At 37.4% G+C, this 15,409-nt stretch overlaps 1 protein-coding gene across 1 annotated transcript in view; it reads left to right on the forward strand.

Moving 5' to 3' along the window:
- The first annotated feature begins 383 nt into the window (after window positions 1-383).
- fbln2 (fibulin 2) overlaps window positions 384-15,409 on the forward strand; it is a 55,084-nt gene continuing 40,058 nt past the window's right edge. Inside the window, exons 1-2 of the mRNA XM_016253226.1 lie at window positions 384-451; window positions 2,600-4,529. Of these exons, the coding sequence (XP_016108712.1) occupies window positions 2,702-4,529 (1,828 nt within the window). The 5' untranslated portion in view covers window positions 384-451; window positions 2,600-2,701. The remainder of the gene's footprint in view (window positions 452-2,599; window positions 4,530-15,409) is intronic.

Genomic DNA, 15,409 nt, shown 5'->3' on the forward strand with positions numbered 1-15,409 from the left:
GTTTGGGTGTCCATCATGTAAAGCACACTTTTCCCTGTGTATTCACGACTACATCAATTTATTGTGCAATTATTTCAATAAATAATTGAAGCAATGTAAAATGTCATTTTGCTAGGATGAATATTAATTCTAAATGTATATTAACATTGCCTAATTAACATTAAATGAATGCATTTTCATGTTTTCAGTAAATAACGTGGTATTTTTTTTATATATAGGTATAATAGCTACTATCAACTGATTAATCGTTAATGGTCTTATGGTTAAGGTTGAATGAATGGGGCTGCTCCAGAAAGTAGGTAGGTAGCCTACCGTACGTTTGGAGGTCTCCAACTTTGTCCCTCCCCTTTACAATTCTCAGCGCTCTCTGCACTGTGGAGGCTTGATAAGACAAGTTAGTTGGCTGCAACTTCTAACCTATGGACGCACGGAAGAACATGACTCCAGCGAGGTAAAACCTCAGTTTTTAACGCTTTTTATTTTGTAACATCAGCAAAAGAGCGCTGCTCACGTTTATTATAAGACATCTATGCTCTGCAAAACTAGTTTAATGTTGCAGTGGCAGATTTGTAAAGTTAGACGACCTACAACATTGTTTTTAATGTTTATTTAGCTGGTTTTACCTTTGTGCAAAAAAGTTGAACTAAAATAGAGGTGGTGCTACTTTTGGTACTTGAGCGCGCGCTTGAGGTGTCTTTCATATCAATTGGTTATTCTCTGACAGCACCTATCATAATTTACCATGGTAACCGCGGATTTCGCCAAAATGTCTATACTAATACTACTGTAAAACAATAATAAATTATTTAGAATTGGCATATGTTTCATTTATTTTCTTTTGACGACAGTGTTGTCTAGTTACCACTTTTCACCAGGTTTTGACGGAAAATGTGTTTATCATAGTATTTTTCATAGTAGAGGCATCTGCAAGGTTTGTGAGGCACATGCCATCTTCGTTGTAGTTAGTTTTAATTTAATTTAATTTGCCTCTTACCATTTTATATGTTTAAAATGATAAAATACACATTCAATCATTTAATCTAAAAAAAAGTTGTTATAGTTTTGGTCTCATTTCTATAGACTGATAAAGGGATAGTTCTCCCTAAACATAAAAATTATTTCATTATTTACTCACCCTCATGTCACTCCAAACCGGACTGTGTTTCTTCTGTTGAAAGATAAATATACACATTTTGAAGACTAATATATTTACCATAAAAATGTAACTAAAGTGTGTCTAATGTACTATTTTTTGAGGTCATATGGTGCTTGTATTAGAAACAGAGCCTAAATGTATGTTGTCTTTCAATAATCTTTCCAAACAGTAAACTGTTAACCACAGCATTGCACCATCGTAGTGAGTTGAACTTGAGAACAGATCAATCTGATTCATGAACAAATCGCTCAATTTTATTTTATTTTTTTAAAGGATCAGACTCATGTTATTCATTTATGAATCAGACATTGCTACTTTAATGAAAGAGATAGGGGAGCTAGGGGAGATACCAAATTGTGTAGTGCATATCAACTGTACTGTATCATGCACACCACTTTTGCTGTATAGCTTTATGGTAAATTATCATCTTTTTAGAAGCTTGACATCTCTAGTCATCACCATTCATTAACATCCTTTAAATTTAACTTTTTGTGTCCCACAGAACAAAGAACATCAAACAGGTTTTAAAACAACTCTCCCTTTAACATTTCATACAGGTTATAGAATCAGCCAGACCTGTTTTTATAAATCAAAGGTAGACTAGACCTTGCAAATGGCATGTTGGCGTGTAGTAGAGACAAATACTTTGCTCAGACTTTAAGATATTAAGGTTAATGGTGTTTTTTTGGAAACAATTAAAGCAGTTCCTTTCATCTGCCATGAAATCTAAACATTCAGGGCCTCGGGACTCCAATGGTTTTCCAAATTAAACAGAACGTGTTTCTCAGCTGCTGAATGGAAAGCAATTCAATACAAATGGCTTACAACGCTAGAAACAAGTCTTGTACTGCTATAGTCTGCTGTAGTCATTGCAACTTCAGAGAAACACAGCTTTGCTGAATTATTTTAAATCCCCTCTATGTTTAACCCACAAAACACCTCATCAGCTACAAAAATGACTTTGTGTCTGCACCGAATGCCTCAATTTGAGTCCTTTCAGTTGGCTTTGCTATTTGCAAATGAGAGTTCAGTATGACTTCCTTCATTACAGACCTGCACTAACTGAGGCAAATCACAGTTGTCCCATAAATGTCAAACAAATCAGAAAAAGCAATAAAAAATAACAGAGAAATTGTATGGCGTGGTAAGGCTTTTAAGACCCATCAAATGGAATATTACAAATTTAATGGCGCTGAATACACTGTTCGTGTGGCGGTCGCTTAATGGTAATGAGCTTGAATGCTGGTGCTTCATGATTAAGGAGAACCTTGCTCATGAGATCAGGCTTGGACAACCCTGTGATTTTAAAATGTGGGATGGTCTTAGAAGGGTGAGCTCAACTGTGAAGCCAGATGTTGGCTTTTACACACTGAGTAAGGGCTGGCTGGAAGAACTCCACAGGAAATTTTCAGAGTGCTCTCTAACTTGCATCTCTCTCTCAAGGTTTCACTGACTGCTTGCCGTTCACAAGAGGAGAGCTGACTGTTTGGGATCTGGAGAGGTTGGACTTTACTGGAGACATTTATCAGCAGGTACCAAGTCAAAATGGCCCGTGGCCTCTTGAACTTGGTGTTTTTGCTAAGTATAACCAGCTGCCTTTGTCAAAGGGATTGCACCGGGGTGAATTGCCCTGAATTGCGCAATTGCATCAAAGAGGTTTTGGACACTGGAGCGTGTTGTGCTACCTGCATGCAAATGGGCTGCATGTGTGAGGGTTACCAGTATTACGACTGCATCAGTGCTGGCTTCAGAACCGGCAAGGTTCCAGAAGGTGAGTCGTACTTTGTGGACTTTGGAAGTACTGAATGTTCCTGTCCTCAAGGAGGTGGACGGATCAGCTGCCATTTTATACCATGCCCTGAGCTTCCGGCCAACTGCATAGCATTGTCGGAACCGTCGGATGGGTGCATTCAGTGCGAGCGAGTTGGATGCGTTCACGAGAAGCAGAAGTACGAAGCCGGACACTCGTTCCAAATTGACCCTTGCCAAGTATGCCATTGCCCAAATGAAGGCGGAGACCTAATGTGCTATCCGGTTCCAAACTGCGACCCAAATCACGCTTCAAAACCCATGCTAACCACAACAGCTGAGGACAGCACATCAGAGAGACGGTACCGAGACCCAATACAACACATTTTTAACCCTCAAGGCTCCAGAGGTCCCTTTAACAAACACTTTTCCTTACACAGCGATAGTAATCGTACTTTTAAGCTACGTATGAGAAACGTAGATGAGAAGGAAGAGAATGAAGAAGACTATGATTATTCACCCACCGATTCCTTAGCTCCATCTCTGCATGATTTTGCTGCTCCCACAGAGTCATCCATCATCTCTGTGTCTCGTTCAGATAATTTTACCCCTCGCCAGGGTGTGCACAGGGGAGCCAAGCAAGAGCTGAGAGAGATGTTTGGTATTCGTAAGTCCACAACAGACAGGCCACAGTTTCCTTTCCATAAGGACATTACTGACAGGATGAGAGTCGGCATTCATAACGACAAACCAAAAAACGAGCTATTCAGCCCTCTGAAATATAAAACAGACCGGGAACGATTCATCCTTCCTGTGGAAACTACACACAGAGTGGGATTCGTCACTCATAAAGATACCTCAGAGATCCAGAGCTTTAGTCTTTATAAAGACGACTCCAATCAAGAGGCTCTAACAGATGACGAACAGCTTGAATTTCCTTCGGAAACTACTGATGGGGATACATATACCTCACAGGAACACACCGCATATAGTGAAATGGTTACTGACTCTCCGATGGCTGTTGAGCAAACTACATCTCTGCTTCGGGAAACCACAACTTCATCGCAGACCGTTTTGGATGGTGTATCCGAGAGTCAAATTCATTCGCTTGACATTATCCCCAATACTGTGGAAACAGATGGCTCCAAACAAGAAGAAACCATATCAAGAGGGTCTAGTAAGGAAAAAGCAGCTGTTTTGAATGAAACTACTAGCATTGATGGCATTCAGAATGAACATATCCTAAGCAGTCCAAGTCCTGTTAAGCAAAGTGTGACCATCCCTACCAAAACTTTGACAGAACATGGAAAATCAGAAGCAGAACTTGAAGAGGAACACAAAAGGCTCTCAGTGGACCACAGAGAACCTTCTGTAGACCACAAACAACATCTTGTTGAACACATAAAACCCCTTGAGCGCCAAAAATCTGAAGCAGAACATGTGCAGACCCTAGGAGAACACAACACAGAGTTTGAAGGGAAACATCAGTGGCAGTTGTTCTCTCCAGCTGAGTTCAGTCCAACCAGCCCACCTTCAAGCAATCAGTCCCACAGTCTGTTTAACTTCAGAGAGGAGGAGGAAGAGGCAGGCAACACCCTCAGAGCTCATTCTAGATTGGAGGAGGGTGAGTTAACAAGCAATGCATGTCATTTATTCAGTGTTTCGAGTGCTGAACTGTTATGCTGAAGAGTTTTAGTGCATAATTAATGCTAATGTGATTTATAGTTGACATTCACCTGGTACTATAAACTCTTTAAATGCTTGGCAACGTGCCATAGACAATCACAGCTGTGTAAAGATGACTGTAATACATTGCCGGGGAACACACCGGGCCTTGCACCCTGCGGTACAACAAGACAAAACAAATAGGCCCCTCTCGAGATGTCTACGGTGGCTTGTTTTCACAGATCACATGGCAGGGTACCAATTAAAGTATTTCTGGTGTCACCTAGTGCTTAGGAAAACTGTTTGCTGTCATGTTTGATTTCAACATGTAAATGGTAAAGACTCTTGCTAGTCCCTGGAATTGTGAGCTGGAGCATAAATATTCAACTCAGAGGGGCCGTCTGGATCGTGAAGCCAAACACTGCACCCGCTGGGAACATCCTCCTGGCTCAGTCATCATATTCACTCACTCACTCACCACCTAACACCCTTGTGTCGTTTATCACGCTCAAAGCTTCAATTAGCAGAAAACGTTGCTAGCTATAAACACACCATTGACTGGAAAATGGCTTGTGACTTTGAAATAAAAGGTGTTTATAGGTTTTGTCTGCATAATTCGTCTTGACTTGTACTGGAACAGAAATATTTAATTGGGTCTTTGAATGAGGCACCAAGGTAACTCAATATATTCCAGGGCCTTCTAAATATCGCGTGACAAAATCACTGGCTTCAGATTTTTTATATTTTCAGATGGTGAGGCCAGACTATAATAGTGAAACATTTTTGGCTGTTATAATAATATGTTGTACTATGACAGTAAATCCAATACAGTGGGTGAATATGACTGAACATGCCAAGGTCATATTTCATTGCAAAATTAAAAGGAAGAAATTATTTAGCCTTTATATTATTACATACTATAATATATATTACATATACATTATTTAAATTGTAAAGTATTAAACATTTTATCGTAGTGGTGTTTCTTTTAGTACCTTTAAATGCTGATGTTTCTCGCTGCAAGACAGTAAAATAAATGATTGTGTTATAACAATGAGAACCTGAAGAGAATCACTATTGAAATAAACTCAACTGTAAAACATCTGGAAGCATTACAGTAATGAGAAATTGGAGTATGAGTATGTTTAATTGTCATGAAAATAATGTCACAATGCAAAAATTCTTGATAACAGGCTTTATTTTCTTTTGGTACAATAATTTATTTGATTTGATTTTGGAGTGAAATATGACCTGGACATGTTTAAATGACATTCAACCGTGTAGTTCAGTTTTAATCCAGAAGTTTCTTTTATTCTCCTATTTCTTGTTTTTCTAGAACTGTTGTTTGCATAACATTGATAGATGTAACCTTTTGAATAGCATCGAATAACTCAATCCGTTATCGTTTCTTATTGTTTAGTTACTGTTTGGCTGCCAAGATCAGACCGATTTGTCTTGTCTAGCTTTCATTGTTTAGGCACGGTCACCCCTTGTCTCTGTAAGATTAGTGAACTGCTATTTTTGTTGTGACCAAGACAAGAAGCTCTAAAGTAATGCTTGTAAAGCTTACCCTCTCAGTCAAATGGATTCCCTGATAATAGTAAAGAGTTAAATCTTAGACTGGAAGGGTCAGTCCAGATCACTGTGACAAGGCTACTTCAACCAAAAGGCAACATTTCACAATTAGTTAGATAAGGAGAAGAATTAGTTATCTTGCAGGATGCCAGTTGGCGATTGCTCAAAATAAGCAGCTCTCACCGGATAGAAACACTTGGAGCTCTCAACAGTTTGCCTTTCTGCATTGCATGAGTATGATAATCAGGGAAAGTGGAGGCACACTGTACTGATAATATGTTTGGCAGGAAAGCGGTTTATCATTTTGTGCAAACCGGCATTACCAACATGTGCACTGAATTTAAAGTCAGAGGTTCAGAGGTTGCAGCCTAGACTGTTTGTGTTGCATGATGCATCTCACCCGCCGATCATGAATCTATGCAATGGAGATAAGCATCGTCCAATGGGAAACTTTTTTTTAGGAACCAAGGTTTTTTTTTGTGACTAAAAAGATGGGGGAAAAAACTGCTTTAGCCCCGTTAAGCCATGGCAAAATCCAAAGCATGACTATATATAAGTTTTTAAAGATAAAACACAGGACAGGGGAGTTAAACATGCACTTAAGGGCTCATGGACTGTCTGCCATGAAGTTTTATTGATCAGTTTCTCCTTGAACCAAGGCAGTTATTAAAGGAGAGTATTTGATGTAATTCCAGCTGGAATATGTGAACCAATTTTTATTTTGAAAGTCGGAGCATCTGTGTTCTCTCGCTATAAGATTGAGCTCCATTATAAGCATAATATGCTAATTGCAAGAATGCACCATTTTAAACAGACTATCAGCAGACAGAATGATCAAACATGGAATTTGTGGAGGAAATCAAGAATATGAATCAAAATCAAACTGCAAGAAAAAACACTGGTCTCCTATTTGGTTGGGATGAAAAGATGCTAGTGCTAATATGTGTGTATGTGCATGTGTTGTCTTGCTATAGTGAGAACTTTAGCACTTTGTTGAAATCCTCTTTTACATCTGAATGTTTACTGCCAGCAGTAATGCAGTGATTTGTGATCCTGTCTTCTCCTCATTCAAATGCATCTAGGCTCTGCTCACATTTAAAGGGGTCATATGATGCGAATTAAATTTTTCCTTTCTCTTTGGAGTGTTACAAGCTCTTGGTGCATAAAGAAGATCTGTAAAGTTGCAAAGACTAAAGTCTCAAATCCAAAGAGATATTCTTTATAAAAGTTAAGAGTCAACCACGCCTACCTAAAACGGCTCGTTCTAACACGCCCCCACATGTCTACGTCACGATGTGGGAAGATTTGCATAACGCCACCCAAATGTTCACGCAAAGAAAGAAGGTGTGACTTTTATTCTCATTGTAGTATTGTTGTTGCCGCCGCCGCCATGTTGTGAAGGCGCGCTGTGTGTTTCGTTGTGAAAGCGAAACTACTTTGTTTGGCCTTCCAAAAGAGGACGATATCCGCTTCGTCATGCCTAGAGCTGATCCGTGCTGGTTGCTGAGGAAATACATCAATTTCGCGCTGTGGATCGCCGGATCGGCTTTCACCGTGGACGAAGCGGAGTCCAGCCCGGGGTCGTCACATGTGTTTGCCGCAAGACCGTCGGTCGCTCCTTCATCGAATCTGCCGACCGCGCCGTTCTCAAGCCCGCCGCCTCTGCTCACTCAAGCCGGCCTTCGCTCACTCTAGCCCGCCGTGTGTTTCGTTGTGAAAGCGAAACTACTTTGTTTGGCCTTCCAAAAGAGGACACGACTAGAAATCAGTGGTTAAGCTGTATTTACAACACTGTTCCAGAACACTTTAAACCAAATGTTCAGATGTGTCCAGCACATTTTATGGAGGACTGTTTCCTGATCCTGGTAGAGTAGACTACAGTGCCGGCTGTTCTGACTCACAGACTGTAAGTACATTTTTTATATTTAAAGAATTTGCCACTGACGATTCAAACGTGAATTTTGAACAGTGTAGAGTAGCACTTGTTTGTCATTTCTCCGATCCCAAATGCAGACATGGTTTTATGTTTACGCAGCGCGATGCAACGCAGTGTGTAAAAAGACAGTATAAGTCATTATAATGCGTAATTATGTCCCCACTGGATGCAACAAATGCCTCGTTTATAATGGGTTTTATTGTTTTTGTTTCGTCGCACACACGGCATCACAATATGGTAAGGGGCGTAACATTTACGTCACACGCTTGAGGTATTCGGCCAATCACAACGCACTGGATAGCTGGCCAATCAGAGCACACCTTGCTTTTCACACCGATGAGCTTTATAAAAATCGATGCGTTTCAGAAAGGCAGGGCATAGAGGAGAAACAATAATGTACAGTATGTGGAAAATAATGTGTTTTTTGAACCTTAAACCGCGAAAACACATTTCATTACACCAAATACACAAAATAATGTTCTTTTTAGCAACATCATATGACCCCTTTAATATGTGGGTCAGATGACAAAGACTGGGCCATAAAGAAGTTCTAAAAACAAGAGATATTCCTGATCAACCCTTTACTTACTCGTTTAAGCCGAACACTCCAGGCTTGATAAATGCGGCCCAGGTCTCCTGCCATTTGTCAATCCAGATCATTTGAATTTCACAACATCAGTGTCTGTCAAAACATAACATGCACAATACACACTAGTATTTATGAGAATCAGAGATCTAGGTGATTTATTGACAGGTGATTTAAAAAAAATGTTTGATCACTGCCTTCTCAGTTGTTTAAAAGATTAAGGCAAATTATCAAAGTTTAATAAATTATATTTAATTTTCCAATAAAAGATTATACATTTTTACATGATTTGTTACATTTAATTGCCCTTTGCAGATTTTATATATTATAAGCAGATTTCTTAAATATGATTTAGTTTCTCTTGTTTCAGTCTGTCTCCATTGTTATAAAAAAATGTAAAACAGTATCTCCAAAAAAAAAGTGATCGATAAAGGGTTTTTGATGCTTTTGATTTGTTCTCTTCCTGGGTGATTCTCACATATGCATCAAAACATATCCAGATCAACCCCACCATAGTCATGTTAATTTACTGTACTTTTACTGCCGTTACTGCTTCTAATTTCAGTCGGTGACTTTTTTACTGTTGCACACATTTCTCAATACAGCATAGTTAGATGGCTTTAATCTGTAATGCGAGTGCTGGATTGCATCAGTGAGAACTTCATGTTAAAGCATAATTGATGATAATACTTTTACCTAAACATTATTAAATAAATTATACACTACTGTTCAAAAGTTTGGGCTCTATAAGATTTTGATCAAAAAATGCAGTCAAAACTGTTATATAGTAAAATAATGTTCTAATTTGAATGAACTGTTTTCTATTTGTATATAATTTGTAATGTAATTTATTCCTGTGATGCAAAACTGAATTTTCAGCAGCCATTCCTCCATTCCTTCAGTGTCGCATGATCCTTCAGAAACCATTCTAATATGCTGATTTGCTGCTCAAGAAACATTCCTGATTATTATCTTGTTTATAACAGTTGTGCTGCTTAAAATTTTTTTGGAAACGGATTTATTTGAAAATTAATTTATTTGAAATTAAAATCATTAGTACTAACATTATAAACATATTTACTGTCACTTTTGACCAATTTAATGCTTCCTTGCTGGATGAAAGTATTGATTTAAAAAAAAGTCTTATGTCCAAATTTTGATTGTTATTATTCATTTAAGCAATAAATCACTATTATAATTATAGTCACAGTTAACAGGTAGTTGCACTAGACTGCACATTCTCTTTCAGTCATATGCATGATGTGAGCGCAGAGGCTGGCATCCCACTAGGGCTGTCAAAATGAATTTGAACAGAATTTAAAAGGCATAATTTCAGTTAGGGGGAAAAAAAGCTTTTGGCTTCTCTCCTGAGGCCACAAGAGGGCGCATCGAGCAAAATATTATGCACGTTTCTTCAAAGCATAATAAAATAACACAACTATCTTTGAAAAAAAGTGCATAATGTTTAAAATAATGTTTATAAACCATATATAATTAATACATTTGCTTAAACAATTAGAAAAAAAAACCAGCACCATGCATGTATGTATAGTTTAATATAAAGAACCGAAAACCAATCACAAAGAGTAGGCTACTTTCTTCATTTAAAAACTTGAGAAACAGTGGGATGGGGGAAAACCACCATAACACTGGATGCAACAAATGCCTCGTTTATAATGGGTTTTATTGTTTTTGTTTCGTCGCACACACGGCATCACAATATGGTAAGGGGCGTAACATTTACGTCACACGCTTGAGGTATTCGGCCAATCACAACGCACTGGATAGCTGGCCAATCAGAGCACACCTTGCTTTTCACACCGATGAGCTTTATAAAAATCGATGCGTTTCAGAAAGGCAGGGCATAGAGGAGAAACAATAATGTACAGTATGTGGAAAATAATGTGTTTTTTGAACCTTAAACCGCGAAAACACATTTCATTACACCAAATACACAAAATAATGTTCTTTTTAGCAACATCATATGACCCCTTTAAGAATTAAAGAGACTCAGAGCCATACAGAGATAATGATAAAGACGGGGATCTGGACATTTATTTTTCCCCTCAAGGCTGACACTTACTGAAGGAAGTCGAGTCTACATTTAAGTTTATACTCAGATTTGATGCACACTCTCATAAGGAAACATCACTTTAGTGACTTTCATCCTGTAAAACCAAATCATCATGCTTGTACTGCATTTAAAATATCACTATGGTAGAGTATTCAACTTGTTTCCATTACTTTAACCAAGGTTTAACTTCGATTTCAACAGGAATAATAACTAAATTAAACACAATATTTTTATTTTTTAAATTGCTGTTAATATACATTTAACTGCAGTTGACATATTAATAATCCTCTGAGAATGGGAATGTCACAAGAGCAACATTTTGGTGGTGCAGGATATAAGTCACATTTCTAGCTTCAAAATCCCATCTGAGTCTCACCTCTAACTCTGTTTATATCTGAAAAGATATATTGCTGAATCCACACTGATTTGATCATTTGAAGTGTTTAATAAAGTCAAGATTCACAAATATAATGCACATAGACAAACTACTAAAGTTGTGTGGTGCATCAAATGCTCATATGGCAACACAATGTGACTCATCACCACTTATAATGTATTACTTGAGCATTAAAATTCCTGTTATTCCCTCTTAACAAATCAACCATGTTTAAACTAGAAAGATGGATACTTCCTTTTAATAATGTTGGCTAATTTTCCCAAGAGCTGATAGAAAAGATTTTGTGGAGACGTCAATAGATTTGGTGATTTCTGAGATGAATGGCCTCTGTGTTTTAGCCAGAGTCCCAAACATATGGAATCGAACAAACAGATCATTGTGGCTAATGTATGCTTTCTGCATCCTTGAAAATATGAGTTTGTGCTAAGATAAATGGCAGCAATCCTCATGCATGGTAGATTTTATGGTGTTGAAATGCACATTAATTTGAATCTTGCCTGTCAGCCTCAAAGCCTGTATTCTGCCCAATGTAAATTGCTGATGATTGACTCTTACACACTTCCATGAATAAGATATCTACAGAGTTCTTTCTGTCCATAATACATGCAGATCCAGATTCAGAATATGACATGTCTTCATATTTTAGAGATAATAGTATAGTTTTGTGTTTTGCAGCCAAAGGTTTCTGAATATGAGAAGACACTCAAAGTAAAATTAGCAAGATACACTTCATTATTGTGTATGCATTTTGTTTATCATACGTTTTATTCTTTGGTCAATGTTTTCCGTCTTTTTGTAACATTAGCCTAGTTTCCATGGAAAAAAAGCATAGAAATTCACGTTTTTATTGTGCTTATAGCTCAACTACTGCTGAATAATGTAGATGAGTTGAGGTAAACAATATGTCCACAGACACGAATGATCAATCATCTGACATCAAGGACACACACAAGGCCGTATATAGGTAGTGTTGTCTGATGGAGGAGAGCTTGGAGATTAAATGTCCAACAGAGACTCCAACAAGCAAAGCCCAGAATCGCACAAAAGACATCACTGTGAGAGTCAGTGGATGTCAATCACAGGTTTAGTGCGATCACATTTTTCGTTTGTGATAAATATTACAGGAGTGTCAGAGTCTTTTGTGGAGTAGGTTTTTGTTTTTGGCCTGTATATGAAAGATTGAACTGAATGTGAGCTTGCTTTTTGGTGTTTATTTGTTCATGTTCGACAGGACTGGGACCAGATTGTCATGCTTGTTACAGCTGAAAAATACAATTAGATCAAGGGTGTGTCAAGTCCCCTGACAAAGTCTGTGTTCTTGACAGTGTATCTAGGCCATACGAAAGAGTTGGATTGGCACGTACTTTATGATTTTGAATTTTCACATCCTATATTGCATGGATCTGTTTTGTGCATTCACATGTTACAATGTCATTTACTGGTCTTTCAGGAGAATATGCTATTTAAAACATCAACAATAGAGAAATTTAAAAACATAATGACATGCAAAGTCCCTGTTTTTTTTTTTTTAAGCCAATAGTTATTAAAGTCACAGTTATGATCTATTGCTACTTGTATTGCTAGTAGAGGTTAGGCAGTATCAGTGAGAGGGACTTCACTTTCCCAAAATTCAAAAATTTGGGGTTGGTAAGATTTTTCAATGTTTTTGAAAGAAGTTGTTTATGTGTAAGGCAGCGTTAATTTGATCAAAAATAAAATTTAAAATAGCTTTCCCAAGTTAAAAAGTAATTTATTCCTGTGATGGCAAAGCTGAATTTTCAGCAGCAGTTACTCCAGTCTTCAATGTTACATGATCCTTCAGAAATCATTCTAATAGGTTGATTTGTTGTTTAAAAACATTTCTTATTATTACCAACTTTGAAAACAGCTGTGCTGCTTAATAGTTTTGTGGAAACATTTTTTTGTTAGGATTTTAGAACAAAGTTCAAAAGAACAGTATTTATTTGAAATACAAATCTTTTGTAACATTATAAATGTCTTTAATGTCACTTTTGATCAATTTTACGAATCCTTGCTTTTTTGTGTAGTACCGGTATATCTGCTAAAAGTTAATTTAGTCAAGTACACTACTGTATAGCCTCAATGCTAACAGAAATAAAATAACTAAATGCCGTAGAACTCCACTTTAAGCCAATGAAAAACTTTCTGGCAAGCAGCAATCAGCCTATGACATTACAGCACAGAGATTTTATCATACCAGAAAATTACAGGCTGCATAGTCTTTGTATTTGGCATGAATTTTCTATATCAGTATGGTATGAAATGAAGAAAAACCAAAAGTTCAGGGCCTTTTGAGTTAGGAGAAATATGAGATGCCCTATTAAACCCTGTCCCTATGCCTAGCGTGACAGGATGATTTGAAGTCACCGTGGGAATACATAATTTCACAGAACGGTTGAAAAGGTCCAGTTATTGCTTCTAGAAGTCAGGCAACTGGGTGCTGCTCTCAGCAGAAGTGATTTCTCGAATCCCTTGGGCCCACAATGCCTCAGAAAACACCATCGTCCATACGTTCACAACCCTTTCTTTCCTAACTGAAGGTCTCCATCCCGCACTTTTGCTTCAAGTGCACACTCATGTACCAGCACAAGAAAACTGACCAATCATGTGTTTCTGATCAAGTAGCCCTTGCTATAGGAAATATGAGTAGGTCTGTGTGTTTGGGTTTTTGCCAGTGTGTCTTAATGTTTTACTGTCCTTGAGAAATTGCCCTTTATTCTCTCTGCACCCTTGGTTCTTTTTGTTCCCCCTGAAATATGTGTGTAATTCTCTATTCTGAGCTGACAGACAGAGTAGAAAAGCAGCCATGACTCTTTCTGAAAGAAAAATATTAAAGAAAGCCTCTGAAGCATTGCATTTAAAATATGAACCCCATATGAGATTTTTTTGGGGGAGTGAGTAATGCCACATTTTTTGATGCCAATTTCACGCACATTCACACCAAAGTTTGATTGTTGGTCAGTTCTGCCTTTGCTTTATTTAAGTTTTTTTCTTTTTTAGCTTATCTGGCAATGCAGTTGGACAAGCATTATGTTTTCCATTTCACCTTATTATGCCTGTTCTGCATATTGCCTGCAAAAATCAGGCCATCATGGGTATTTGCAACTATTTTGAGTTTGATATTAGTAAGTAAAAGGTCTGTTTTGGAAAATCACTCATCAGCTGCTTTAATGCCATAAGAAATCAACATAGGGAGTTGATTGTATTTTGAACAGCAATTAAGATAGCAATCTCTTGCAACAATGTGGAACAATGCTGCTCTTAGCAGGGATTTATCTTCCACAATCAATAACCTAACAAAGGGTTTGTTTATTATATAAGAGGTTAGACAAAAAATGGCTGACATTATAGTCTCAACATCTCAAAATAATGATAGAATGATAGTAGCAGCTCACACAAGCCTCTCATTATAAAGAACTAAGAGTCTGGCTGACTTTGGTCTTTAGATCTCCTCTTACTGAGCTAGAAGTGCAGTTGTAGCTCAATGACAAACAAAATGGTGTAATTTATAATGTGTGTCGCTAAAGTAGCAGGTCTGCCCAATAAAACAGATCTCTTTCTCCTGTTGAACACAGAAGATATTTTGAAGAATGCTGGTAACCAAACAGTTGCTGGTAGCCATTGACTTCCATAGCATTTTCTTCCATACCAGCAGCTTGGTTACCAACATTCTTCAAAATATATTCTTCAAAATAATTGTGTTCGGCAGAAGAAAGATCCTCATATTGCTATGTCTTTGCAGACATGTTTACAAATTATGGTAGCACATATTTTTATTTTTGGGGGCGGTTTCATAGTTCTGAAATTATTTAGGCTGTTGATTTGTCTAGATCCAGTCATTTTATTGGATGTTGCATTTGTGGCAGGTGCAGCATTGTGGCAGACAGTAATCGTTCCCAGGAAATGAAAAGATTATTGGTTAAAGATTCAGATTATGACAGTAATGTAATTCCATCTGCTGAGTCATACTGCCGGTGTTGATGACTTTGTCTGCTTTTATTATAGAACTGAATTTGTGTGCTTGCTATTAGTAGATGCTTACTTTTTTAAAATATGTATCATATATTATTTATATATTAAGTATTATCTATTTGTTATTATATATAACAATGGTCATATTTTATTATAAAATTATACATATTCTTTTTATATTATATTAAATATTATTTATATTTTAAATAATATGTATTGATTTTGTCTATTGATAATATGCCTATTGACTTGGACCAGTAAGACTTTGACCACCTACC

The sequence above is a fragment of the Sinocyclocheilus grahami genome, unplaced genomic scaffold (assembly GCF_001515645.1).
Source record: "Sinocyclocheilus grahami isolate Dianchi unplaced genomic scaffold, SAMN03320097.WGS_v1.1 scaffold3.1, whole genome shotgun sequence".
NCBI lineage: Eukaryota > Metazoa > Chordata > Actinopteri > Cypriniformes > Cyprinidae > Sinocyclocheilus > Sinocyclocheilus grahami.